Source organism: Carcharodon carcharias, chromosome 3 (assembly GCF_017639515.1).
Source record: "Carcharodon carcharias isolate sCarCar2 chromosome 3, sCarCar2.pri, whole genome shotgun sequence".
NCBI lineage: Eukaryota > Metazoa > Chordata > Chondrichthyes > Lamniformes > Lamnidae > Carcharodon > Carcharodon carcharias.
This window is the reverse complement of record NC_054469.1, coordinates 25,977,752-26,003,330: the sequence shown is the minus strand read 5'-3', so window position 1 is coordinate 26,003,330 and position 25,579 is coordinate 25,977,752. Positions and strand designations below refer to the sequence as shown.

The window sequence follows — 25,579 nt, the reverse complement described above, 5'->3', positions numbered from 1 at the left end:
GAGTGCATCCCAATTCTGACCTTATGATGGAAGGAAAGTTATTGATGAAGCAGCTGAAGATGGTTGGGCCGAGGACACTACCTGAGGAACTCCTGCAGGGATGTCCTGGATCTGAGATGACTGACCTTCAACAACCACAACCATTTTCCTTTGTGCTAGGTATGACTCCAACCAGTGGAGTTTTCCCCCTGATTCCCATTGACTCCAGTTTTGCTCGGGCTCCTTGATGCCACACTCGGTCAAATGCGGCCTTGATGTCAAGGGCAGTCACTCTCACCTTACCTCATGAATTCAACTCTTTTGTCCATGTTTGAACTAAGGCTTTAATGAGATCAGTATGGTCAATGAGTGGCCCTGGTGCAACTCAAACTGGGCGTCGGTGAGCAGTTTGTGCCTAAGCAAGTGCTGCTTGATAGTACTGTTGATGACCCCCTTCCATTGCTTTACTAATGAGCAAGAGTAGACTGATGGAGTGGTAATTGGCTGGTTGGATTTGTCCTGCTTTTTGTGTACAGGACATACCTGGGCAATTTTTCACATATCCGGGTAGATACCAGTGTTGTCGCTGTACTGGAACAGGTTTGCTAGGGGTGCAGCAAGTTCTGAAGCACAAGTCTTCAGTACTTTTGCCAGAATATTGTCAGGGCCTATAGCCTTTGCACTATCCAGTGCCTTCAGCCATTTCTTGATATCATGTGAAGTGAATGAAGAAGGATTGGTAGAGAAGGTTCACTCAACTGATTCCTGGGATATAGGGATTGTATCCATTAGAGTTGAGAGAAATGAGAAGTGAACTTATTGGAACATATAAGATCATGAGGGGACTTTACAGGCTGGATGCTGAAAAGATGTTCCACCTTAGGGGAGAGACAAAGACGAGGGAATACAGTTTAAAAATAAGGGGTCTCCCATTTAAGACAGAGATGAGGAGAATTTTTTTCTCTCTTAGGGTCATCAGTGGAATTCTCTTCCCCAGACAGCATTGGAGGTAGAGTTGTTGAATATTTTTAAAGCCAAGTTAGACAGATTCTTGACTGGCAAGGGAGTCAAAGGGTATAGGGGATAGGCAGGCAAATAGAGGCCACAATCAGATCAGCCATGACTTTATTGAATGGCGGAGCAGGCTTGAGGGACTGAATGGCGTACTCCTCCTAATTCGTATGTGTAAGGCACCAGGAGTGCATGAGATGCATCCAAGGATATGGAGGTAAGTGAGAGTGGAAATTGCGGAACCACCGGCCATAATTTTCCAGCCTTTTTTAGACTTGGGGGTGGTGCCAGAGGACTGGAGAATTGCAAATGTTATCCACCCTTGTTCAAAAATGTGTGTAAAGAGAAGCCCAGCAACTACAGGCCAGTCAGTTTAACTTTGGTGTTGGGCAAGTTTAAGAAACAATAATTTGGGACAAAAAAGTGGCAGATGAAGTTTAATACAGAAAAGTGTGAAGTGATTCATTTTGATGGGAAGAACAAGGAGAGACAATATAAAATAAAATAAAAGGTACAATTCTAGAAGGGGTACAGGAGCAGAGGGACCTGGAAGTTTATGTGAATAAGTCATTAAAAGTGGCAGGAGGGATTGAGAGCGTGGCTAATAAAGCATACAGTATCCTAGGCTTTATTAATAGGGGCATAGAGTACAAGGAGGTTATGTTAAACTTGTACAAAATACTGGATCAGCCTTAACTGGAGCATTCCGTCCAGTTCTGAGTGCCACACTTGAGGAAAGATCTGAAGACATTGGAGAGAGTGCAGAAAAGATTCACATGAATGTTGCTGGGGATGAGGAACTTCTGTTACATAGATTGGCAAAGTTGAGACTGTTTTCCTAGGAGAAAAGAAGGTTGAGAGGAGCTTTGATAGAGGTATTCAAAATCATGAGAGATCTGGACAGAGGAGTTAGGGAGAATACCGTTCCTATTGGTGGAAAGATCGAGAACAACAGGTCACATTTAAGGTAATTAGCAAAAGAAGCAATAGAGGCATGAGGAGAAACTTTACATGCAGCAGTGCATAAGAACTGGAGTGTGCTACCTAAGAATGTGATGAGGCAGGTTTATTGAGGCATTCAAAAAGAAATGGATTATTATCTGAAAAGGAAGAATGTACAGCGTTATGGAGAGAAGGCAGGGGAATGGCAGTAGGTGCCTTATTCAGAGAGCTGGCGTAGACACAATGGGCTGAATGGCCTCTGTCAGTGCTCTAACTAATCTGTTCCTTCAAACAGCAATTTTTTTTTTTTACTGTTACTGATTATGAGATATGTTTTGGCCAGGAACCTGAAAGAACCTCTTACTCTTTTTCTAATAGTGGGATATTTCACATTTACCTGAGCAGACAAAATAGGGCCTCGGGTGCTCATCTCATGTGCAGGAAACATAATACTCCTGCTTAATGCTTTTGTACGGGACTCCTTCATTCACGATTTTAACTGAGGCGTTAATCTGTTTATTTTAAACAAGGCAAGACCTCTGCTAAAATAGCAGAGGTTCATATATGCTAGTAACTCATGGCAAAATATTAAAGCCTGTAAGGTTTAATTCAAGCTTCAAATATGATTTGAACTGGCCTAGCCTTGATGGGTATGTTTCACTGGCTTTTGACCAGATCATTGGTTAGTATAAAAGCTGGAAATCTGAAATAAAACAGAAAACGTTGGAAAAACACAGCAGGTCTGGCAGCATCCGTGGAGAGAGAAACAGCATTAACGTTTCGAGCTCTTGAGAGGGCTCTGCTGAGTTCTCCCAGCATTTTCTGTTGTCATTTCATTGGATAGTGTGTTTTACAGCAGCATAATGCTTTATCTCAGTAGGGTGGAAAATGAAGAAGCTTAATTATTTCCCTGCAAACTACACTAAAGCAAGGCAGTTTATAAATAGCAAGGCAGTGTAAAGGAATACAATAGAGTTGATGTGTTTTCACAAAACACAACACACTTAATATGTTTACAACATTATATCATTTACACATATGATTGTAACAACTCTTTAAAAACTAGTGACCCCACTTAGTCGAGGAATAGATCAAAATGCTTAATATTCATTACAATGCACATCTGATTTATAAGGTGTTTGATCACCCAGGGTAAACCTGCATTGTTACCACTTGATATTGTATCATTGCACCACCGAATTGCATTAGTCTCTTCAGCAGACTTTCTTAAGGAGCTATTTTCTTTTAAAAAGATTCCTCCAACACAGGTTTTCAAAGAAACAGAAGCAGAAAGCTAAAATTCTCAAAATGGAGTAGCTGTTGCTTCCATTTGTAGTTGCATTTCTACGGAAAAATAATTTTTTTTTTGGGGCATTCACGATTACTGTTTTGGTGGAGATATCTTAATACTTGGCATATAAGCCAAGGCTTTTGGCAGTGTCGGACTTCCTTGGTGTTTTCATCTGAGGGAATGGATAATAATCCCCTTTTGTGGCAGTTGGTGCTATTTTAGTGAGAAGCCCATTTTTGCTTGCCCATATATTGGATCTCTCATTTGGAAATGAAAATCTTTTATTGATCTTAGGTATGTTGTGATTATGGTTGGTGAAAGAGCGGATAGCCTTTAATTCATTCGGTTTGCAGGCCACATGTGTTGTTGCTTCACCATTGGCTTTTTTGTAGTTATATGACTCAGTTACACCTTTTCTGAGTGGAATATTTCGGATCATTGAACCTCGTTGTTGATTTCGATCGTCTATATCCTTCTTTTCCTGCAAGTGACTCATTTGACGCACATTCTGCCCTTGCACCACGCGATGAATATCTAGATGTATGCGCCAAGGAGTTTCATCTTTCTGGGTATAATCTTTGTTTGGAAAGTCAAGCGTGACACTGTTAACAGGAAGGTGTTCTTCAAATGCCTTTGGTTTTCGTACTGTGCAGTTGACTGACACTGTTTTGACTTGGAGCTTGAAGAATTCTCCATTTGCATGTTTACTTTTACCTGCAATTTAAAGAACATTTGAAACACATTTTTGTTCATGCTTTTAACATTACCACAAACCAAGTGTTGCTGAATAACCATGAATCCTTACTTACAGAGGCATCACCATTACTGACTACACATCAAATCACAAGGTAATGGAAGACAATTACTGAAGAAAGTGTTTTGTATTCATGCAATGGTACAAAAACCAAGGGTGGAATTTTATGGCATCTCCTGCTGGTGGGATTTTCCGATCTCGCCACATTTTACGGCTCCTCTCCCACCATGATGGGGCTGTAAAATTCCCTGCTATGGAATCTGGTGATTCAGTTGGTTAAACCCTGGACATGGGATGAAAGTACCCTCTTAATCTAAGGGCTCTATGTGAAATTAGTTCAGACATTTTCAATAAATTTCCTAATGGAAGTGGACCTATAGCACAAAGAAATCCCTTACTTGGCTCCCACTGGCAACCCCACTCGGAGAAACCTCAGATTAATTGCTATGGGAAAATGAAACTATGGCCAGAAACTTACCTATGTCGGGCGGGCTGTGCAGGAGCGGGCGCAGAGCCGATCCCTGCCCACGATCGGCTGTGCGCTGCCATTTTACATGGGCAGGCCAATTAAGGCCTGCCCAGCATGATACACAGCCGGTAGTGCTCAGTGCTACCTGTGTGGGCGGGGGTAGGAGAGAGAGTCGGGGCCTGCACTCTTTCGCGCACATGTGCGAAAGAGCACAGCAATCTCCCTGAGGCACGAACTTGCCTCAGAAAGATTAAATTACTTTAAAAATTGTTATAAATAAAGTTAAAAATTATTTAAACATGTCCCCTCATGTGACAGTGTCACATGAGCTGGGACATGTTTGTCAAATTCACCAAATTTATTTATTAATTTTATGAAACTTTCAGGAAACCTCATCCTACCTGTGGATGAGGTTTCCTGGAAAATGTGAAGGCTGCTTTGGGCTCTTCGCCTGCCCGCCAACCTTAAGGTGATTCAGTTGGTTAAACCCTGGACATGGGATGAAAGTACCCTCTTAATCTAAGGGCTCTATGTGAAATTAGTTCAGACATTTTCAATAAATTTCCTAATGGAAGTGGACCTATAGCACAAAGAAATCCCTTACTTGGCTCCCACTGGCAACCCCACTCGAAGAAACCTCAGATTAATTGCTATGGGAAAATGAAACTATGGCCAGTAACTTACCTATGTCGGGTGGGCTGTGCAGGAGCGGGTGGGGGCGGGCGCAACCTTAAGGTTGGACGGGCAGCGGTGTTAATAAGCTTGATTACTTTTTTAATGACTTTAATAGGCTGTTGACAGTTTGGTCGGCGCGCAGCCACCTCCGGCACGCGCCCGCCAAGCGAAAGATCTAAATGATGTACGATAATGTCACGACGCACGCCCAGCGGCATCTCACGTCATTTTGCGCGTTGGCATGTTGGGCCCGACCCCACAAGCTGACGGCAATATTCTGATCTACGTCATACTGATGCTTTAAAAAGTGTCCACCTGAAAATGGGACTGAGACACACTTGCTGCAGAATAGCTGTGTCTAACATCTGGCTGTGGTATAACTGATCTTTCAGTGCTTCGTGCTGACACTAGTGCATCAGATAGGAAGATTTCCATTTGCTTCTACTCTCAGCACTAAACTTGATAAACCCTGGAATCCTGTAATGCCTTATTTCATTTTAGAACATTGGTCAATTTGGCTGAGAAGAGGTCTTTTGGTTATTTTATATTTTATGATGTTGCTGTGAAATTAAAATTGATTCACATGGAGTAAATTGCCAGGAACACGCAAGGATGTGGAATAACTCCATGAAATAAGACGAAATAATGATCAGAGTTGTTTTTCTCGTGCTAGATTGGTTTGAGATAATGCCCATTCTTTCATAGAAATTTCAGACCTATAAAGTTAGAATGATTCATTGAGCATAACAGGAGTCCCAGCAAAACAGGTAAGGAAGCTACCATCTGGGACAACGGCAAAGAAGTGTAGCAGCTCAGTAAGCTAAGCATTATTATACAGATGAGGGAGAGGAATAGAGATTAAGGGCTGGATTTTCGTGATCCGAATGGAGGAGGACAGCTGAAAAATTGGCAGCAACATTGTGTGTGCCAACATCCTGCTTCAATTTAGCACAAAAAATTTTCATGAGGCGGTGGAGTGCAGACCTGTGTACATGTCCACACTCCTGTTGAGGTCAATTAAGATTGGTAGGGTCTTGTTAATAGCCCGATTTTTCTGCAGGTTTTTAACTTTGGCCGAAGTGGCCAGCATTTAGGAGCTGTCTGTCTTAGTCTAGCTGAAGGCACAGACCAAGTCAGTATCTGTTCTTTTTAATTCGTTCTTGGGATGTGGCCGTCACTGGTTGGGCCAGCATTTATTACCCATCCCTAATTGCCCTTGTTTAGAGGGTATTTAAGAATCAACCACATTGCTGTGGGTCTGGAGTCACATATAGGCCAGATCAGGTAAGGATGGCAGTTTCCTTCTCTAAAAGACATTAGTGAACCAGATGGGGTTTTACGACAATTGGCAATGGTTTCATGGTCATCATTAGACCTTTAATTCCAGAATTTTTTCATTGAATTCAAATTCCACAGATTGAGTCAGGGAGGCCAGAAAGGTTTCTACAGGAAAATCTAAATGCTGATCTTAGTTGAAAGAGCTTATCCTTTTGAAGTAAAAGCAGCAGCCCATCACAGGTCAGGAAAGGAGTCAGCATTAAGAACATGGCTAGTTCAGGGGGTCATCACTCCTGGCATTGCTTGGAAGTCGAAAAAGTGGGCAAGGCTGTTTGGACTCCACCTGAGTACCAGAAAGGGTGCAGCTAGAAATGGGTGCTGTGCCCTCAGAAATCAAATCCATTGGAAATGAATTGCAGCAACCTGCACAGGAAGGTCAGACCGTCGGGCATCAGGAGGCCAGAGGAGAGGGACAAGGGGCGCAAAGGAAACATCATCCTGAACACTATTCACTTTGAAATGTAAAAAGTGACTCTCTGTCCTCCATCTTGGCCTCTCAGGGAACTAAGACATATGGGGAGTGGATGGGAAAATGGAATTAAGGCTGATGATTAATTATGATTATATTGAATGGTAGAGTAGGCTTGAGGAGGCTGTATGATCTACTGCTCCTATATCTTATGTTATATGTTAAGTTTCTGTTCAGTAAACAAGATAACAATCCATGACCCACATGCAATGCCCCATCATTCACAGCATTCTCTCTTAATTAGATTAATGGAGTGATTAGTAATAGTCTGGGTACAGTACAATTGGATTTTCAATTGATCTGTGATGTCATCCTCCTACACTTGCGGCAAGCCACACAATGATGCTAATAGTCATGCACTGGATGTCCATTGACTAAGCATATGCTGGGACACCTGATGACATCACTGAGAAAGCACTGGCCCACACAAAGATGACTTTTGGGCTTGCACTGGTTATTCAATGACCTCACTGAGTATGCACCGACACACAATGACATTATTGAATATGCATGGGTCACACGATGACTATGCCAGTAACATGATTCTCATTTCCACATATTATGCATCTATTCTAACTGCTTATTTATGTTCATCATTTAGTGGTGTAAATCGTTAGGAATGCTTCTTTTCAATGTCATACATGTAAAATTACAGAACAGAAATAGACTATTCAGCCCAACTGGTCCATGCCAGTATTTATGTTTCACACAAACCTCCTCCCATCCTACTTCATCTAACCCTATCAACATATCCTTCCATCTCTTTCACCCTCATGGGCAAGATTTTCCTGTCGGGGACGGGGCCTGCTCGCCGACACGTAAAATGATGCACGGTGACATCGGGCGGAACTCCCAACGTCACCGTGCCCCATTTAAATTTTCCAGTAGGCGGGGGCGCAGCAAAATCAGCTGCGCACCCGCCGACCTGTCAATGGCCAATTGAGGCCATTTCCAGAGTAAATAAACTAATTAGTGGACCTACCCGTCCAACCTTAAGGTTGGCGAGCGGGCCAGGAGCCCCGGCGGGAATTAGAAAAAGCATGAAACCTCATCCACGGGCGGGATGAGGTTTCATGTAGGTGGTTAAAAAATTTAATAAAGTTTTTGTAAAGATTATGGACATGTCCCAACTCATGTGACAGTGTCACGTGAGGGGAAATGTTAGGGAAATTTTATTATTCTATTTTTAGCTTTTTTACATTTAGAGCCGATCTCCCTGAGGCAGCACTTAGCCTCAGGGAGATGAGCGCGCTCTTTCGTGCGCATGTGTGATTTTGGGATTCCCCCGCCCACCCGCACAGGGAGCATACGGCACTTCTGTGCGGACATCACACTGGGCAGGCCTTAACTGGCCCGCCCATGTAAAATGGCACTGCACCTCCGATCTGGGGTGTCAATCGGAAGCGTGCCCGCCCATCAACTTCACCTGCGACGATGGGAAAATCCAGCCTCGTGTGTTTATCTAGCTTCCCCTTAAATACACCTACGCTATTCATCTTAATGATGCCTTGTGGTGGCAAGATCTGCATTCTAACCACTGTCTTAACTTTCTCCTGAAATCCCTCTTGAAGTTATTAGTGACTATCTTATTTATGACCCCTAGCTTTGGATTCTCCAACAAATTGAAACAACTTGTCTACATCAACCCCGTCAAACCTCTTCATCATGTCCTCTGTTATGTCACCTCCCAGCCTTCTCTTTTCTACACTAGAAAGAGCCTCAGCTTGCTCGGTATTTCCTGATAAGCATATTCTCTCAATTCTGGTATCATTCTTGCAAATCTTTTGCACATTCTACGGTACTCCTACATCCCTTTTTTTTCTAGAGACCAGAACTGTGCAATGTATTCTAAGTAACAGAACAGCTTGTCAGTTCCTACAGTACAATACATGCCAATCTGTTCAACATGTCCAAAGTGTAGTTTGTTTGTTTTTCTATAAACTATTAAATGTGCCTGTTTACAATGACCATATCCTTAAACAGTCAGATTCCATTCACTTGGCACATCTGGCATATGCAGTCATGGTTTGACTGCACTAACAGTACTCCAGTCAAAGAGAGTAGAACATATTGTACATTAAAATGGACTGCAATGTAAACATCATTCATACCTTGGAGTAATTCATCAATGCATATGGTCCCATCTCTCACAATACATTTATACTATGGCTACTGGGACCAGTAGCTAGTCTTAATTTTAATTTTATTTCTGCTATCTATCTCCAGTTCAATTTTTCCGGTCAGGAAAGAGATCTCCACAGGTTGTTGATAGTGCTAGTGGATGACATTAATAGTACATTTAAATAGCTCTGGGTAAATTTATGAAACTTGGGACAAAATTCTAAGGCACTGGCTCCCCAGCCAAAATGTCAGGGACAATCTTGCTTGGAAGCCCTAGCCTGATTTTTTTATTCGCTCATGGGATGTGGGCATCGCTGACTAGGTCAGCATTTATTGCCCATCCCTAATTACCCTTGAGAACTGAGTGCCTTTCAGAGGGCATTTAAGAATCAACCACATTGCTGGGGGTCTGGTGTCACATGTCAGCCAGACCAGGTAAGGATGGCAGATTTCCTTCCCTAAAGGACATTAGTAAAGCAGGTGGGTTTTTATGACAATCAGCATTAGTTTCATGGTCATCATCCAGATTTTTATTCAATTCAGATTTCACCATCTGCCGTGGTGGGATGCGAACTCGGATCCCCAGAGCATTATCCTGGATTACTAGTCCAGTGACAACACCACTATGCCACCACCTCCCCTTAACGGCCATTGGAATGTTAATTGGCTCAGATTGACACTTCCGCCCCTATTGAGGAGGAAACCCAAACTCTGAGAGATGTTAGCCAATCAAATAGCAAGTAGATCCCTTGTTCCAGCAGCACCACCAGGAGAAGTGGCCACTCTTACGATTGCAGCCTGTCCCTCAGGAGGAGTGTCGCTGGAGCCGGATACAAAGGTGAGTGGGTGTGTTTCATCAGGGCCAGTCTGGCAGGCCCAATGAGGGGAGCTGCAATCGAGAAGGTGAGAAAAAGAAGCGAGGGTGGGAAGTACTGTGGGGACAGATCCTCCATTGAGCACAATGCCAGAACAGGAAGGGCCACCCTCCCTAGCCCACAACAAGGCCGCCAGGGTTCACATAGTGGTCTCGCCATGTGGCATGGGCAGCCCTTCCGTTGGTACCATACCAGTGTTGGCAGAATGAGGCCATTAAGTGGCCCAATGACAGGCAGGCTGCCCAACGCCCCCCCTCCCCTTTGCCTTTGGTAAATTACCAGTGGAGGTAGGTAGATGATGGGCACAACATCCCCTGCCATACCACCTGGTTTTACATCCCTCCCATCTGCCAGGGTCAGGGTGGTGTAAAATTCCAACCAAGGTTTGACACTACTGGAGTTATGCTCTATCCTTTAAACATACCTCTTTGACCAAGCATTTGACTATCTTTCCTAATACTGCCTTAAGTGCCTCAGTGCTTAATTTTGCTTTACAATGTTCTTGTGAAGCGTCATGGGACATTTTATTACATTGTAAGTCCTTTATAAATATGTTGTTGCTGCATGGTGTGAGACTGCCCTCTCAAGATATTTCATGCTGCACTTTTCTATAGCATAATTCCAATGCTGTCAAATGTGGTTTAAAAACTTCTCAGAGAGGGAGAATTTTGAGTTTCTTAAAACACGTTCATTTTAATGGCCGGGAGCAGAGTGTGTACGCATGTGTACATTAACCCAGAGCTTAAAAAAAAATCAAGTTGGATCCAGCAGGAGCAAGACAGCTACGCAAAACACTTAACGCAATGTTAAAGTTACAGAACAACCACACCCTTCAGGTTAAACTTGTAACGTGTTTAAAGTATATCTGATACAGGTTGTGAATCTAGAGGTCAAATCCAATCAGTCTTTCTATTCTGGTATTAAATTATCACAAGGAGTCACCAGAATAAAAGGTTTCATCAGAGTGCTTAATATAGAGTCTCCACTAAAGAAATAATCACACCATTTATATTCCCTTTTAACATTAAACAGTTTAAAAAAATTATGCTTAACTTTTTTAAATAGTTGTGCTCATCCAGGTGAAAGAAGTTACTGGTAATGCTAGGGAATTTCCTACAATTCAGCAGTGACTACACTTCATTGGCTGTAAAGCCATCCTGCAGTTGTAAAAAGGGGCTTATGAATGCAAGTTCTTCCTATTTTGCTGAATGAAACGCTTCCCATTCAGTATCAAGCAACTCCAGGTCAGTTATTGCACAGTTGCACAGCAAGACTCCTATATTCTACTCCAACAGTATGCATCAATCTTAATCTCGAAAGACCACCTTCTATTGCAACAGTGTGAACATTTTCCCATTTCCGCACAAGCCATCTGATGGGCTGCTGAGTGAGGTTTTCAACTAGTGCTGAAATAGGGATAGTTCTGTGATATCTGAATCAGTTTGGCATAATTCCCTTACAACCAGCAGGCAGAGGAGACTTTCATTACATCAGCAAAGCTAGATATATGGACTGGATTTCAACCCTTATTCCAGGACTGAAGGCAAGTATCTAACTGTACCACCCAATTCCACTTAATAATTAATATATTGCTTTATTGAGTGGTGATGTTTGTTCAGCTGTTTAATTTTATATTATTTGTTTTTTGTTGCATTAGGTTTAAATTGGAAAGCCAACCTTGTTCTGTCAATCCTTGTCTGCTCAAAACTGATCAAAAGATTTCTCTTCAAACTTATAATGCTCAGAGTTGTACTTAAAGTTGGTTTCCTGTAAGTGAAACTTTAGAGTCCCTGGGCTGACTTTGTAAGTTTTCATATTTTCAGTGCCACATATTGTATAATTTAGTATGACAGTGATAAGTTAAATGGAATTACATAGAAATTACAACACAGAAACAGGCCATTCGGCTCAACTGGTCATGTGTTTTTGCTTCACATGATCCACCTTCTGCCATATGCCATCTCACCTTATCAGCATATCCCTCTATTTCTTTTTCCCATATGTACTTATTCAGCTTCCTCTTAAATGCATCAACTTTGAATACATTTATTCAAACATTGTGATTATTGTAGTGTTAGATTCAAATTACTGAAAAAGTGCTTATAATATTAATTGTAAAAGTAAGCATTTTGAAGTTGAATAAAAGCAAAATACTGCAGATGCTGGATAAACGCAGAAAATGCTGGAAATACTTGGCTGGCCTGGCAGCATTTGTGGATGCTGTTAAGAGTTAACATTTCAAGTCCAATATGACTTAATTTTACTAATATTCATTTGCCTTTTTCCAATTTAATCTAACCCATCATGTCCATTTTACCCTAGAATTTTTATGAGATCTACTTACATTTTGGGAAAAGGAAGCTTGGTGCCAGGGTTTTCATTGAGTGAAAACAAACTTAAAAACCTTGTTTTCCAATCATTTGAGAGTTCTTTCTGTAAAGGCTGATGTGGTTGCTTCATAAATGCAATTAAATTAATCTTTGATGTGTTTGTACCAACTGAAAATCCAGAAGGAAGCTGTTGATCTGTATTACATGAGTACTGAGACAGTTAACAACAACATGAAAGCTTCCTGTCTCTATGCTAAAAGTAAAACTGAAAATTCATTAAAAAAATGAAATCATCCTGGTAGCTACATGGTTATGCTTTGAACTGGATGTACCCTCTAATGTGATGCAAACTTTCCCTTGACGAATAATATAGTGATTGTGAAGATGTGCACCCAGACTATTTCACGTAGAATACAGAGCTAAATTCAACACTTTTAATGTTCTCATCCCAAGGAGCATAATCAGACAAATAAACTGACAGCAACCTAAAGAAGATGACGTTAGCACAAAGCTTGGATAAAGCAGTAGGTTTTAAGGATTTTTTTTTAAAGGAGGAGGGGGTAGGAGAGATGTAAAGCGATAATGGAGGAAATCTTGGAGCTCAGGGCCTAGGCAGCTGAAGGCATGGTAACCAATAGTGGGGCAAGTAAAATCAGGGATGTGCGAGAGGCTAGAATTGGATGAAGCCTGAGCTCTTGGAGGGTAGTAGAGCTGGAGGAGGTTAGAGCGATAGGGAGGAGTGAGGCCATGGAAGGATTTGAAGATGGAGGATGAGGGTTTTAAAATCAAAGCATCGCCAGACCAAAAGCCAATGTAATCCAGCGAGCATAGTGTGATGGGTGAAAGGGACTTGCTGCAAGTTAAAATGCAGGAAACTGATTTTTGGGTGAGTTCAAGTTTATGGTGGGTGGAAGACAGGAAGCTGGCCAAGAGAGCATTGAAATAGTTAAAAGTATGCCATTGTGACCATGTGGTAAGTGACAGTACTCGTTTAATAGTTCTTAGAGAGACAACAGCTGTGGCATCTGACTGTTTTAAATGGAGGTCCAGTCCCACAGATATTTTTTAATTCTCTGAAAACTGTGAAGGGCCAAAGGCCATAATGGAATATGGCAAAATGTTTGAAATGGGTAGAAAGAAAGATAAGATCAAACAAAGACTTTTAAAAATCTGTCAGATGTATAAGAAAGTCTAGAAGTTCTTTTTGACCAAAAAAGTCTCATACCTCATATTTGGTCAGTCACAATGGCCATCTCTGGAGCGTACCCATATGCCCCTTATTCCCTTTGTTCCTGAACAGCTTCTACACCTCCATAATTTTGAGGACTAAAGTATTTAACAGTCTCCTCAATAGCTTCTCTGTTTCCATCCTTCACAATTACAGCTAATCTAGAAATCATAGAAATGTTACAGCAGGAGGCCATTTGGCCCATCATGCCTGCCCTGGCCAACATGTAGCCATTCAGCTTAATCCCATTTTCCAGTTCTTGGTCTGAGCCTTGTTGGTTACAGCACTGCAGAAGCATATTCAAGTACTTCTAAAATATGTTGAGGGTTTCTGTTTCTACCACCCTTCCAGACAGAGTCCCAGATCCACATTGTCCTGTGGGTGAATAAATTTCCCCTTGAATCTACTCTAAACTCAGTAACTGTTGACATAAATCTCTGGTTATGGACCCCTCAACCCAGGAGAATAGAGTCTTCCTGTCCACTCTGTCTAGAGCTCTCGTAATTTTATTCGCTTTTAGGTGTCCCCTCAGCCTTGTCTAATGTGCTTTCCCACACATTTTCCTTCATTTTCATTTTTTTTTGGAAATCTGTAAACCCAGGGTATTTACTAAAAGAGTGAAGCCACATGGTTCACGTTTAAAAGGATTTTACTACACAAAAAAATCAAAGAACATGGATACTAATAACTTGCACAACCTTAAATGACCAACTATGTTAAAACTATTAAAAGTACATGAACACAGTTACTTATTCTCTAAATCAAACTTATTAATTCAACTTTCCTTCACTCATTTGACTTACATCTCCAATAAACTCAAGCCAGGCACTTATCGGAAATTGGATGATTAACCACTTGGTCTGAGTACTGTTTCAAAGCTTTGCATATGGTTCAGATTTCTTGCGCCTTCCGCTTACTTCTGGAAAGGTTATCCCTTAAAATTTCCTCCGTCCACGGCTGTAGACTCCCAGTTCAACATAGGCATCGGTAGCATCTTAAGTGTAGCTACCTCAGGTCAAAACTCTCTTGGTTCTAATACTCATTGGCCAGAAGTTTTCCGTCAATGAGTTGGAGGCGGGGTCTGCTCGCCGACGCGGGATGATGTTGGGAGGAACCCCCGACATCATCCCGCCCTATTTAAATATTCAGGAAGGCGGGCGGACAGCGAAATCAGCTGTCCGCCCGCCGACCTGTCAATGGCCAATTGAGACCATTGACAGACAGGGTAGTTAATCCAATTAAAGACCCTGCCCATCCAACCTTAAAGCTGGCGGGCAGGCCAGGAGCCCCGGCGGGCTTCTGAAAAAACATGAAACCTCATCCACTGGCGGGATGAGGTTTTATGTCTGTTTTTAAAAAGTTTAATAAAGCTTTAGTCATATTTATTAACATGTCCCATCTCGTGTGACATTGCCACATGAGAGGGACACGTTCATAATTTTTTTATTTTTGATGTTTATGAAGCTTTCACCGATCTCCCTGAGACAGCACTTAGTCTCAGGGAGATGTACGCTCTTTCGCGCATGCGCACTTTGACAGCTAGGGAATTCCCCCCGCCCCCCACCAGCACAGGAAGCGCAGCAGGAAGCGGGCTCTGCCGCCCACTCAAAATGACGGCGGGGCCTACCCACCCAACAAGGGCAAAATTCTGCCCATTAATTCTGGAGTCTTGCATCTAAAATTCTCTCTCTCTCTCTTCTCAGCTTGGCTCCTGTCCCTGATAGCTGCCTATTATTGACTCTGTTTGGATGTGCATATAAATGTTGGCTGAGGTCACGACCAAGTTCAACACTGATGCTTTACATAAACTGAATAGCCTGATAACATTCTGCTTAGATTTTTATCTGAATAAAGTACTGCAAGGCTGGGGAAACGTACCTAAGTGTATCTCAGAGTAGCAGAGGAGCAAAACGAAAATCTATTAAATGTTGCAAATCTTCTTCAAATACATATTCTTAGGATGGAATTTGGGTATTTCCAGACCATCAGGTTATACATTCAACCTGCATCCAACAGGCCAGAACAATCTCTCCACTGCTTAGGAAAAAACACCAAAGAAACGGTGCACAACTGAAACCCAAGTGTTTCTTAAAGCCACTCTCCGAGGGGGCTAGAGACAGAAGAATTATTACCCACATAATTTTTGTGATATTTTCATATGCATTCAAGCCAGTGGTCGGGGTTGGGTGTGATTGACATCATCAGATCATAACAAATAGGAGTAGGCCATTCAGCCCCTCAAGCCTGCACCACCATTCAATAAGTTCATGGATGATCTGATTGAGGCCTTAAGTCCATTTTCCTGCCTGCCATTTCCCCCCACCAAGCCCTCATAACCCTGGACTCCTTTGTAGATCAAAAATCTGTCTAACTCAGCTTTGAATATATTCAATGATTCAGCCTTTGCTGCTCTCTGGGGAAGAGAATTCCAAAGATTAACGAAATTCCTCCTCATCTCTGCCTTAAATGAGGGTCTTCCTATTTTTAACTATGCCCCCCCTAGTTCTAGATGCTCCCTTGAGGGGAAACATTCTCTCAGCATCTACCCTGTCAAGCCCCCTCAGATCATCTCTCGTTCTTCTAGACTCCAATGATTGTAACATATGCCTGCAGACTAAAAAATGTGCTTTTTCTTCATACGTTCTAAGGCATGAACAAGGTTGGCCTCAGTTTTAAAGGCTATTAGCTCTGCCAGTGTTTTCATGCTAGTAAAACAAGGAACCTGTGTTTGGATGAAGTCATTGACTTGAAACATCTACTACTTCTCTTTCCACAAAAGTTGCCTGATCTAATAAATGTCTCCAGCATTTTCTGTCCTTATTTCTGATTTCCAGCATCCACATATTTTGCTATTGTAACAGGGTACCTGCTCTGATGGTGATGGATATGGCCGTTTTGTCCCTGTCATATGTCAAATAACTGTCCTGTGCATTACCCTCATTTTTATGGGGCATCTTTCTCCATGATCACCTACAAGGAAGAGGTTAGAGTAAGTAAAGAGAAACTGTTTCCACTGTCAGGAGGGTTGGTAACCAGAGGACACACATATACGAAAATTGGCAAGAGAACCGAGGGAGATGAAGAGACTTTTTTGACAGTACATTACAATCTGGAATCCAGTGTCTGAAAGTGTGGTGGAAGAAGATTCAATAATCATTTTCAAAAGAGAATTGGATATATACTTGTAAACGGTTATGGGAAGTAGGCCTAATTGGACTGCTCTTTTCAAAGAGCAGGCACGCACGAAAAGCCGAATGGCCTCCTTCAGTGTTGTGTTGTTCTACGATCGACAGGTCTCACCTCAAACAAAAACTTCTATCAGAACAATATACAGCAAATACAGATCACGTTAAAATTGCACACAACCGTACGCACTGCGAGGCTCCCACTCCTACTTGATTACAGAAAGAATACAGAAACCAACTACGTTTCATCTCAGAATTCGGCACTTACCTGTTCTAAAAACAACGTGTGTCTGTTCTTTTTGCTGCTGTCGTATGGAGTCATACTGCTCTTCCAGTTCATTTATATCCATCATGAGTGAGTTGTCTTCTACACTGCTACTCTGCCAGTACTTGACTGCTGAGTGGTTACGCCTGTTGATTATTTGAGTCAGGTACAATTTTCCCCGAACCATCTGCTCCCACACGCAGGTTAGCTTTGGGCAGCAGCTAGATACGAACATCCTCGTTTGTTTTAAGTTAGCAAACACAATTGTAGCAGATGACTCAGAAGCCTCATCGGGAGATTTACTGGTAGGCTACGAATTCTCAGAACTGCCCCTTCGGACTGGCTCACGTTTACTGAATGTGAACAGCTCTCAGAAAGTCACCCATCTGAAAAAAATCGACTCGAAAAGGTTAAGCAGAACCCTTTGTACCAAGGAACACGTTACACTATTTACCTGTGCATTAAAAAATGCTAAGCGCCGCCAAAACAGCTGAGAAAAAAATTAACACATTCGTTCCTGTCAATCTGTGCTGTAAAATTTTGCAGGGTGAAACAAAAAAATAAAACCTGAGCAAATAACTCGGTTAAACTGAATAACTAAGGAGAACCTGTTTCCAGTTGCAGAAGGCTTGGTAACCAGGGGACACAGATTTAAGAGATTTTAAAAACTTAAGAGGGCGACAAGAAAAAATGTTAACAAAGCCAATTTTTAAGATCTGGCATACACTGCCTGAAAGGGTGATGGAGCAGATTCAATAGTAATTTTCAAAAGGGAATTTGATAAACAGGGCTATGGGGAAAGAGCAGGGGAATGGAATGAAATTGATAGCTCTTTCCAGTACATAGGAGTAGCAAGTTTGCACAAGAACAGGACTCATAATTATGATCTAATAGTTTATGTAGGACCTTTACAAACACAAGAAATAAGGGAAGGTTGGGACAAGAATTGTACACGTTTCCTTGCCTTTACTTGAATGGGAATAAAATTGTAGGGCTATGGGGAAAGGGCAGGAGAGTGGGACTAATTGGATAGTTCTTTCAAAGAGCCAAACTAGGCACAATGGGCTGAATGGCCTCTTTCAGTGCAGCATTATTCTATGACTAGTAGATAAATACTTGCAGCATGTTCATGGTTTCAAAAGAAATGTTATTTTGTAACAGGAGCTTTATATAAAGTAACAATGTGTTTTAATGCATCTGATTTTGCAGTCAGTGGCGAATAAATGTTTTTTATTGCGCTTGCACTTGAACTTTTATACTATAATTTGCAGTAATCAGACTGTTAAAGCTGTTGCCTGATTTTCTCTCTAATAGCCGTGAGCATTGATAGCCTCATTTTAGTCTTACAGCAAAATCTGGGCCATTGTAATTAATCTCCCATGATATTACTGACAAAAGATACATTCTCCTGTGTCTGTTTCCTTTGTCTCTAATTCTTTCTGTGTTGCTCTACCTTTGTCTTCAAGCCTGTTTTTCTCACTGTACTGTTAAAGCATATGTGTTCTTATTTATAATTTCAAATCAATAAGGTTACAAATAAATACATTGAATATCAGGCATCCCAAATTTAATAAGCATATACAGTACATGTGATAGTACATAAACATACACTTAGAAGATAATGCAATCAGTTAGTTGGTCAGGGAGTCAAACTTGTTACACAGTTCTGAACAGTCTTCATGAATCCAAATTCTGGTCACAAATTCCCATTTTTAAAAAATATCTCTTACTCCTTCCACATGATAATCAGCAAAATTCTGCAACTCCATATATGGATAATTTTAATGAAGTTGTCCCTGATCAATATCTTTAGTTTTAACGAGTTATTTTTCCATAAGCTGGTACATCTCCCTTCTTTGGTACCTTATTGATCATTTCACTCTTGTTACATAAAATTGCTATTACACCAAGTGAAACTTGTAATTACAAGCTTGTCTTTGACTTTATACCATTTTGGACCAATCTCATGCTTCTAAAAGGGATGATGTCTACTCAGGTGTTAATTATTCTTTTGCAGAACTGTTTCATCTGCACTTTCAACTGATTAAACGTCTGTATGTGCAAGCATGCCTTTTAGTTACGTTTACTGAAGTGACTAAACTGACATCGCTTTAATGTCAGTCTTTGTTCAACGTGTTCAGTGGTCAGGGCATTTAAATTGATTTTTACTTCTCCACCCAACAGGAAAAAGATAAAGGATATTAATTCTAAAGTTAAATCAACAGTAGTATAACATTAGCAGTCTGATTACCCTTTCCTTACTGTATGACAATCAAAGATTTTTCTTGGTCGGGTTAACTTTAATTCCTTTTCCATTGTTTCTCTCTCATTCCTCAACTTATTAATGGGTTTACAAAGCAAGCCCTGAATAAAGAGCTGCTGCATGCAACCCTCTGCCACTCGCCTGTCCATACGCACATACGCCACTCTCAGACTGGTGAGCCCATTCTGTGCTCTCATGAGCTGAGGCAGTTGGCATCTCAGCCAGAAGCAGAAAGCAAACTGGCAACAACATGAAGTGAGAGAGTTACTGAGGATTTCAGATAGCTCCAGAACACCTGCTTTCCAAGCCCTGCAAATTACAGCTGGAAAAACTGATGTTCGCTGTAAAAGAAGACAATTGGCAACAATACAAATGTGAGGCCAATGTGCATCAGCATTCACAGGTAAATAATGAAGAAGTCATACAGACTCGAAACATTAACTCTGTTTCTCTCTCCGCAGATGCTGTTAGACCTGCTGAGTTTTTCCAGCATTTTCTGCTTTTATTTCAGATTTCCAGCACCCACAGTATTTTGCTTTTTCACAGATAAGGGAACTGAATTAAAGAAAGTGACCGAATTTAAGATCCTGAAACCCCATGTATTAAAAAGGAATTTAACTTATTCAGTTTCCTTGAAGCAATGGGCCTGGATCTTGGGCCTTCATTCAAGGCAGTTTCTCCACCATGGGTTATAAGCTTTCCAGTGATGCTATCCCAGCTTTTCTAAATCCATGCATCAGCTTCTCCCAGTTTTATAGATTGGCGTGTATATTATTGGCTCAGATGCTGGTCTAGATCTAGCTATTGCAAAATCCAGGAAACAGAACACATATACTGACTGGAAGCTGGTGTGCTGGAACACATAAGTAAAAGCATCAAGGTTTGTCAAGAAACATGCAAGGAGAATACAGCTGAAGATACTGAAGATATTCTTCAGATTGGGAGTGCACTGGAGCTTCCAGAGCAGAATAAGATGATTTGTTTTCATAGATATATTGTTTTATAGTTAAGCTGTTAAAGTACGTCTTTGTATTCTTCATGCTTAATTGCAAGTATTATCATTAGTGTGCTAATTATTTTAATTCAACCAGTTTATGGGTGAAGAGGAAACAATCCAATTAACTTTTATTATAATGCAAGTTCTGGAAAGGCACATGGCAAAATCAAGCAGAGTTCTATATCTGACCCTGACCAGATTAATACACTGATCTGGACAGATGACAGCAGACATAGTAACTGAATAGTTCAATCCCCATTATAATACTGAAGGGAAACTCATTGAAGAGAAGTTATGGGCAAATGAAAAGTGGGACAGTAGGAGCAGAGCTTTCCCAAAGACCCAGAATTTTATGTGTATTGTCACAACCACATAAAAGGCATTTCCTCAAAGTGGTCTGAGCTAAGAATTTGTGTGTGTCAGTGTGTGTGCATACGTAGACCCCCTTTTAAATTTGCAAGTGATTCAATTAATTAAATTAATTTATTATTTAATAAAAGCAGAAAATGCTGGAAAAACTCAGCAAGTGAGAAATAGAGTTAATGTTTCAAGTCCATATGACTCTTCTTCAGAGCCTTTCATCCTATGCTTTTGTATTAATTTATTCTTTCATGGGATATGGGTGTCATTGGCAAGGCCAGCATTTGTTGTCCGTCCCTAATTGCCCATGAACTGAAAGGCTTGCTGGGCCATTTCAGAAGGCAGTTAAGAGTCAACCATATTGCTGTGGATCTGGAATCACATGTAGGCCAGATCAGGTAAGGATGGCAGATTTCCTTCCCTAAAGGGACAGTAATGAACCAGGTGGGATTTTATGAGATTCGACGATAACTTCATGGTCACCATTATTGACACTAGTTTTCAATTCCAGATATTTTAAGTTGAATTCAAATGTCACCAGCTGCCGTTGTGGAATTTGAACCCATGTCCCCAGAGCATTAGCCTGGGTCTCTGTGTGACATGACCACTATGCCACCGTCGCCACCAAAAATAGCCAGCTGCAAATCTTTTTATCTTAAACAAGGTAAACATTTGTTTTATAAAACTACAGCTGTAAGTTACTTAAGTAAAAGTAATAAAGTTACTAACCGATTACATACAAAGATTAAATGCAGATAAAGAAAAAGATACTTATAAAGATGAAATTCAGTTCAGTCCTTTAAGACATCATTGCAAGCCCACAGCTTGCAGTAAATGTTGGTTGTTTGGAGCGAAGGGTTGAAGTTGTAGAGCTTTATTTAGCAGCTGCGATGGCTTCTGTAGTTGATTAGTCAGTGTTTGGCTTTTCAGGTGGACTTGACATGTCAAACAAGTTTTGGGAGAGAACTGCACTAGTTCTGCAGTTATGACAGTTGAAGATTACCTAGATTCTTTTCAGCAGTACAATAGCTGATTCCTGGATACCTTCCTCTTCATTCTATCTTCTCAGAATCTTCTCTGATTATGTGTCTCAGACTTTTTCCAGGGGGTTCTGCACACATGGCTTTTGCAGCCTCATTTATCAGAACCAAAACAAAATGCCCACTATGTTAATTTCAAATGTGCCATTGTTTCACAAGGCAAATAAGTTAATTATGTTGAGGTCCTTTGAAGGCCCTTCCTGTCTCCTGTTCTCTCAGAATCCAAGGAGTCTTCACACCTTTAGAAGATTCAGTGGACAGCCCTGCAGAAGTCTTGCATTTTAATGACTGCCTTCTACATTCTTTCTTTTCAAAGTTGGGTTTGGTTTTCCCATTTTCCCCATTCTCCTTTCCTTTGGAATCTATCTTCTTTCCCTTTGTCTCCCTCTTACCTTTCCCCTGCTGAGACAAACTATTTGACTAAGGCATGTTGTAACCCTTGGCCTTCATGGCAGCTGCATTTGCTGAGGTAACCTTTTGTTCATCAAGGTGCAATTATTATTGGAAGGGAGAGTATTTTTGAACTCCTCTAGCACCAGTTCTCTTATTTCATCGTAAGTATGCTCTATCTTTAAAGCGCACATCTATTTGACTTTTTAAAGCACTCTGTTTGATTCTTTTGAATTCTAGATACATTTGCATGGGTTTCTTTTGTGAATTTCTGAACTGCTGATGATAGGCTTCTGGTATGAGCTCACAGGCATTCAGAATTGCATCCTTAGTCTGTTTGTAATCAGTCATTTCAAGGGACAGTGTGGGAAAGATCTCTTGGCTGACCCTGGATCATCAGTATCTGCTCTCCTGGGGTAAGTGCAGTTGATTTGCTACGTTTGCGAAAGCAGTAAAATATTCCACATCTCCCTCTTCAAATTTGAGAGCAAATTTGGAGAATTTTAGGGCTTAGAGGTCTTTCAGGGTTACAGGGATTTGGGCTGTCATTAAGCAGAGTGAGATTTTTCCTAGCAGCTTCAATCTACCTTTGGTCTCTATCTCTCTATGCTTGCAGCTCCTGTTCCAACTTCTGTAGCTAGAAATTCCCCTCTCTTTCTCCTCTCTCAGTTTCCTTTCTCTCTGGGCTTGAAGCTCTAGTTCCTTTTCTCTGGATAGTCTTTCCTTTCTTCCTGTCATTCCCTTATCGCTCTTTCTCTTTCTCCTGAAATTCTAGCTGTAATTTCAGCTTTTCCGGCTCTATTGTAGCTAAAATAACCCAGTCCGGTTCCAATTCAGCTTCTAACTGTTCCAGAAGATATTTGATATGGTGCCGCATCAAAGGGAAAATAAAAGTTCATGATGTAGGGGGTAACGCATTAGCATGGATAGAAAATGGGCAGAAAGCAGAGAGAATGCATAAATGGGTCTTTTTCTGATTGGCAGGAGATAGTGAGTGGAGTCCTGCTGGGGTCTGTGCTGGGATCTTAACTTTTTACAATTTATATCAATGACTTAGATGAGGGGAATGAAGGCATGGTAGCTAAATTTGCAGATGACACAAAGATAGGTAGAAAAGTATGTTGTGAAGAGGACATGGGGAGGTGGTGGCATAGTGGTATTGTCACTGGACTGGTATTGCAAAGACCTGGGATAATGCTCTGGGGATCCAGGTTCATGGCAGTTGGTGGAATTTGAATTCAATAAAAATCTAGAATTATAAGTCTGATGATGACCATGAAACCATTGCCAATTGTCTTAAAAACCCATCTGGGTCCTTAGAGAAGGAAATCTGCTGTCCTTACCTGGTCTGGCCTACATGAGTTTCTAGAATCTCATAGCAATATGGTTGACTCTTAATTGCCCTCTGAGGCAATAAATGCTGGCCCAGCCAGTGACACCCATATCCCATGAATGAATTAAAAAAAAATAAGAAGGCTGCAGACGGATATAGATTGTGAGTGGGCAAAAATATGATGGAGTATAATGTGGGAAAACGTGGACACTTTGGCAGAAAGTATAGAAGAGTATTACTTAAACAGAGGATGGCTGCAGAATTCAAGTTGCAGAGGGGATCTAGGTGCTTTAGTGCAAAAGTTAGTATGCAGGTACAGCAAGTAATTAAGAAGGCTAATGGAATGCTATCCTTTATTGCGAGAGGAAATTAACATAAAAGTAGGGGTGTTATGCTTCAGTTATACCATATCTCGAATATTGTGCGCAGTTTTGGTCTCCTTATTCAGGGAAGGATGTAAATGCTTTAGAAGCAGTTTAGAGGAGGTTTACTAGATTGATACTTGGAATGAGTTGGACAGACTGGGCTTGTTTCCACTGGAGTTTAGAAGAGCAAGGGGTGACTTGATTGAAGTATATAAGATCCTGAACTGTACTGAAAAGGTGGACGTGTGCGTGGGCCCAGAACTAGGGGATACTGTTTTAAAATTGGGGGTTGTCCTTTTAGGACAGAAATTAGGAGAATTTTTTCCTCTCTGAGGGTAGTGTGACTTTGGAACTCTCTGTGTCAGAAGGCACTGGAGATGGAGTCATTGAATATTTTTAAGGCGGATGCGATAGATTCTTGTTAGGCAAGGAAATGAAAGGTTTTCGGGGGTAGAAGGGAATGTTGAATTCGAAACACAAACAGATCAGCCATGATTTTAATAAATGGCAGAGCATGCTCGAGGGGCCGAATGGCCCACTTCTGCTCCAATTTCTTATGGAAGTTTGTATATTTCGACTCTGGCATGTATTTAAAATGCTCAGCCAACATTTTCAGGAATACCTGTCTCTTTGTCTTACTGGGTGTTTTAAATCCTACCTGCTAAGCAATGGTCTTTAGTTGCTCCATGTCTAAGGGTGCTAACTTTTTCCAATTTAAACTCTCCTGATTTTTAAACTCTTGTGCATAAAAAGTTGCCATCTTAATTTATAGTTGGTACTTCTACAAAACAAAGCTTGCAGCTGTAACTTTTGGTTTGGTTCCAAACAATTTGGACTCTGTTACTTCCCTTCTACTCCCAATTTCTTTGTTGTTCAAAATTTGGCTCTTTTTGCAATGGATTAGATCCCAGCTTTTAACACAAATTTGGCTTTAGCTTGTTTTGCAATGGATACAAACACAGACATGAGACCCTAATTGTCATGACCACATAAAAGGTGTTTCCTCAAAGTGATCTGTGAGCTAAGAATTTGTGTGTGTGTAGGCCCCTTTTAAATTTGCAAATGATTCAGCTGAAAAATAACCAGCAACGCAGCTTTAGTCTTAAACAAGATAAGGGATAAACAATGGCTATAAGTACTTAAATAAAAATAATAAAGTTACTAACTTACAAAGATTAAATGCAGACATGGATAAAATACACTTATAAAGATGAAATGTTGAGGTCCTTTGAAGCCCCTGTTTCCTGTTCTCTCAGAAGCTAAGGAGCCTTCACACCCTAAGAAGATTCAGTAGACAGTCCTGGAGGAGTCTTGCATTTTAATAACTCTGATCAGTTCTGGGGATAACTTACTCTGGCAAGGTCTGAACAAACACAGAAAAGTGACAAGATGTCTGTCCATACCACCATCCTGAAAAGAACTTTTAAACTCAATTTAACGTTTTGAAAGCAAAACTGTACATTTAAAACAGTTGGCCTTAAAATCACTAATACTATAACTACATTTTCATGACATTATAAAGGGGCAGTAACTATTCAATTTCAGTGCCTCCCTCTCCTCGAAGGACTCAGCAGAAGTCCTTGAAATGGTGGAAACTATTAATAGCTCCAATGGAGAGAGCCGCTGTTTATTTGCTAAGCATTGTGTAGATCCCAATGTCAGGAGATGATTTCTCTTACATTGGATAATGTTGACCTGTTTTCTAGAGTGATTAATGCACTGTTTTCAAAAGGTGAAATACTTCAATAAATGTACAAGACCATTTTAAGAGACAGACACAAAGGCTATAAAGAGCAGCACTGCATATGTAAGTTCAGAATCTCTCTCCTAAAAATACAATATGCACTTAAAAAAATTAATTCCCAGGATGTACACTTGCTGGCAAGGCCAACGTTTATT

General features: G+C 41.0%; 1 protein-coding gene across 1 annotated transcript; it reads right to left on the bottom strand.

The window, feature by feature from the left end:
* Positions 1 to 1,605: 1,605 nt before the first annotated feature.
* Positions 1,606 to 17,119, bottom strand: LOC121275979. The gene is made up of 2 exons (XM_041183923.1): positions 16,936 to 17,119; positions 1,606 to 3,937 (listed from the first exon to the last, which is right to left on the bottom strand). Exons 1-2 carry the CDS (start codon positions 17,117 to 17,119, stop codon positions 3,336 to 3,338), a joined length of 786 nt encoding a protein of 261 aa, XP_041039857.1. The 3' UTR covers positions 1,606 to 3,335.
* Positions 17,120 to 25,579: the final 8,460 nt, after the last annotated feature.

Bases quoted from the DNA above. Each gene is read 5' to 3' on its own strand.
- LOC121275979 (XM_041183923.1), bottom strand. From the start codon at position 17,119: ATGGTTCGGGGAAAATTGTACCTGACTCAAATAATCAACAGGCGTAAC. The intron at 3,938-16,935 runs GTAAGTGCCGAA...TTTAAATTGCAG, and splicing joins ACACGTTGTTTTTAGAACAG to GTAAAAGTAAACATGCAAAT.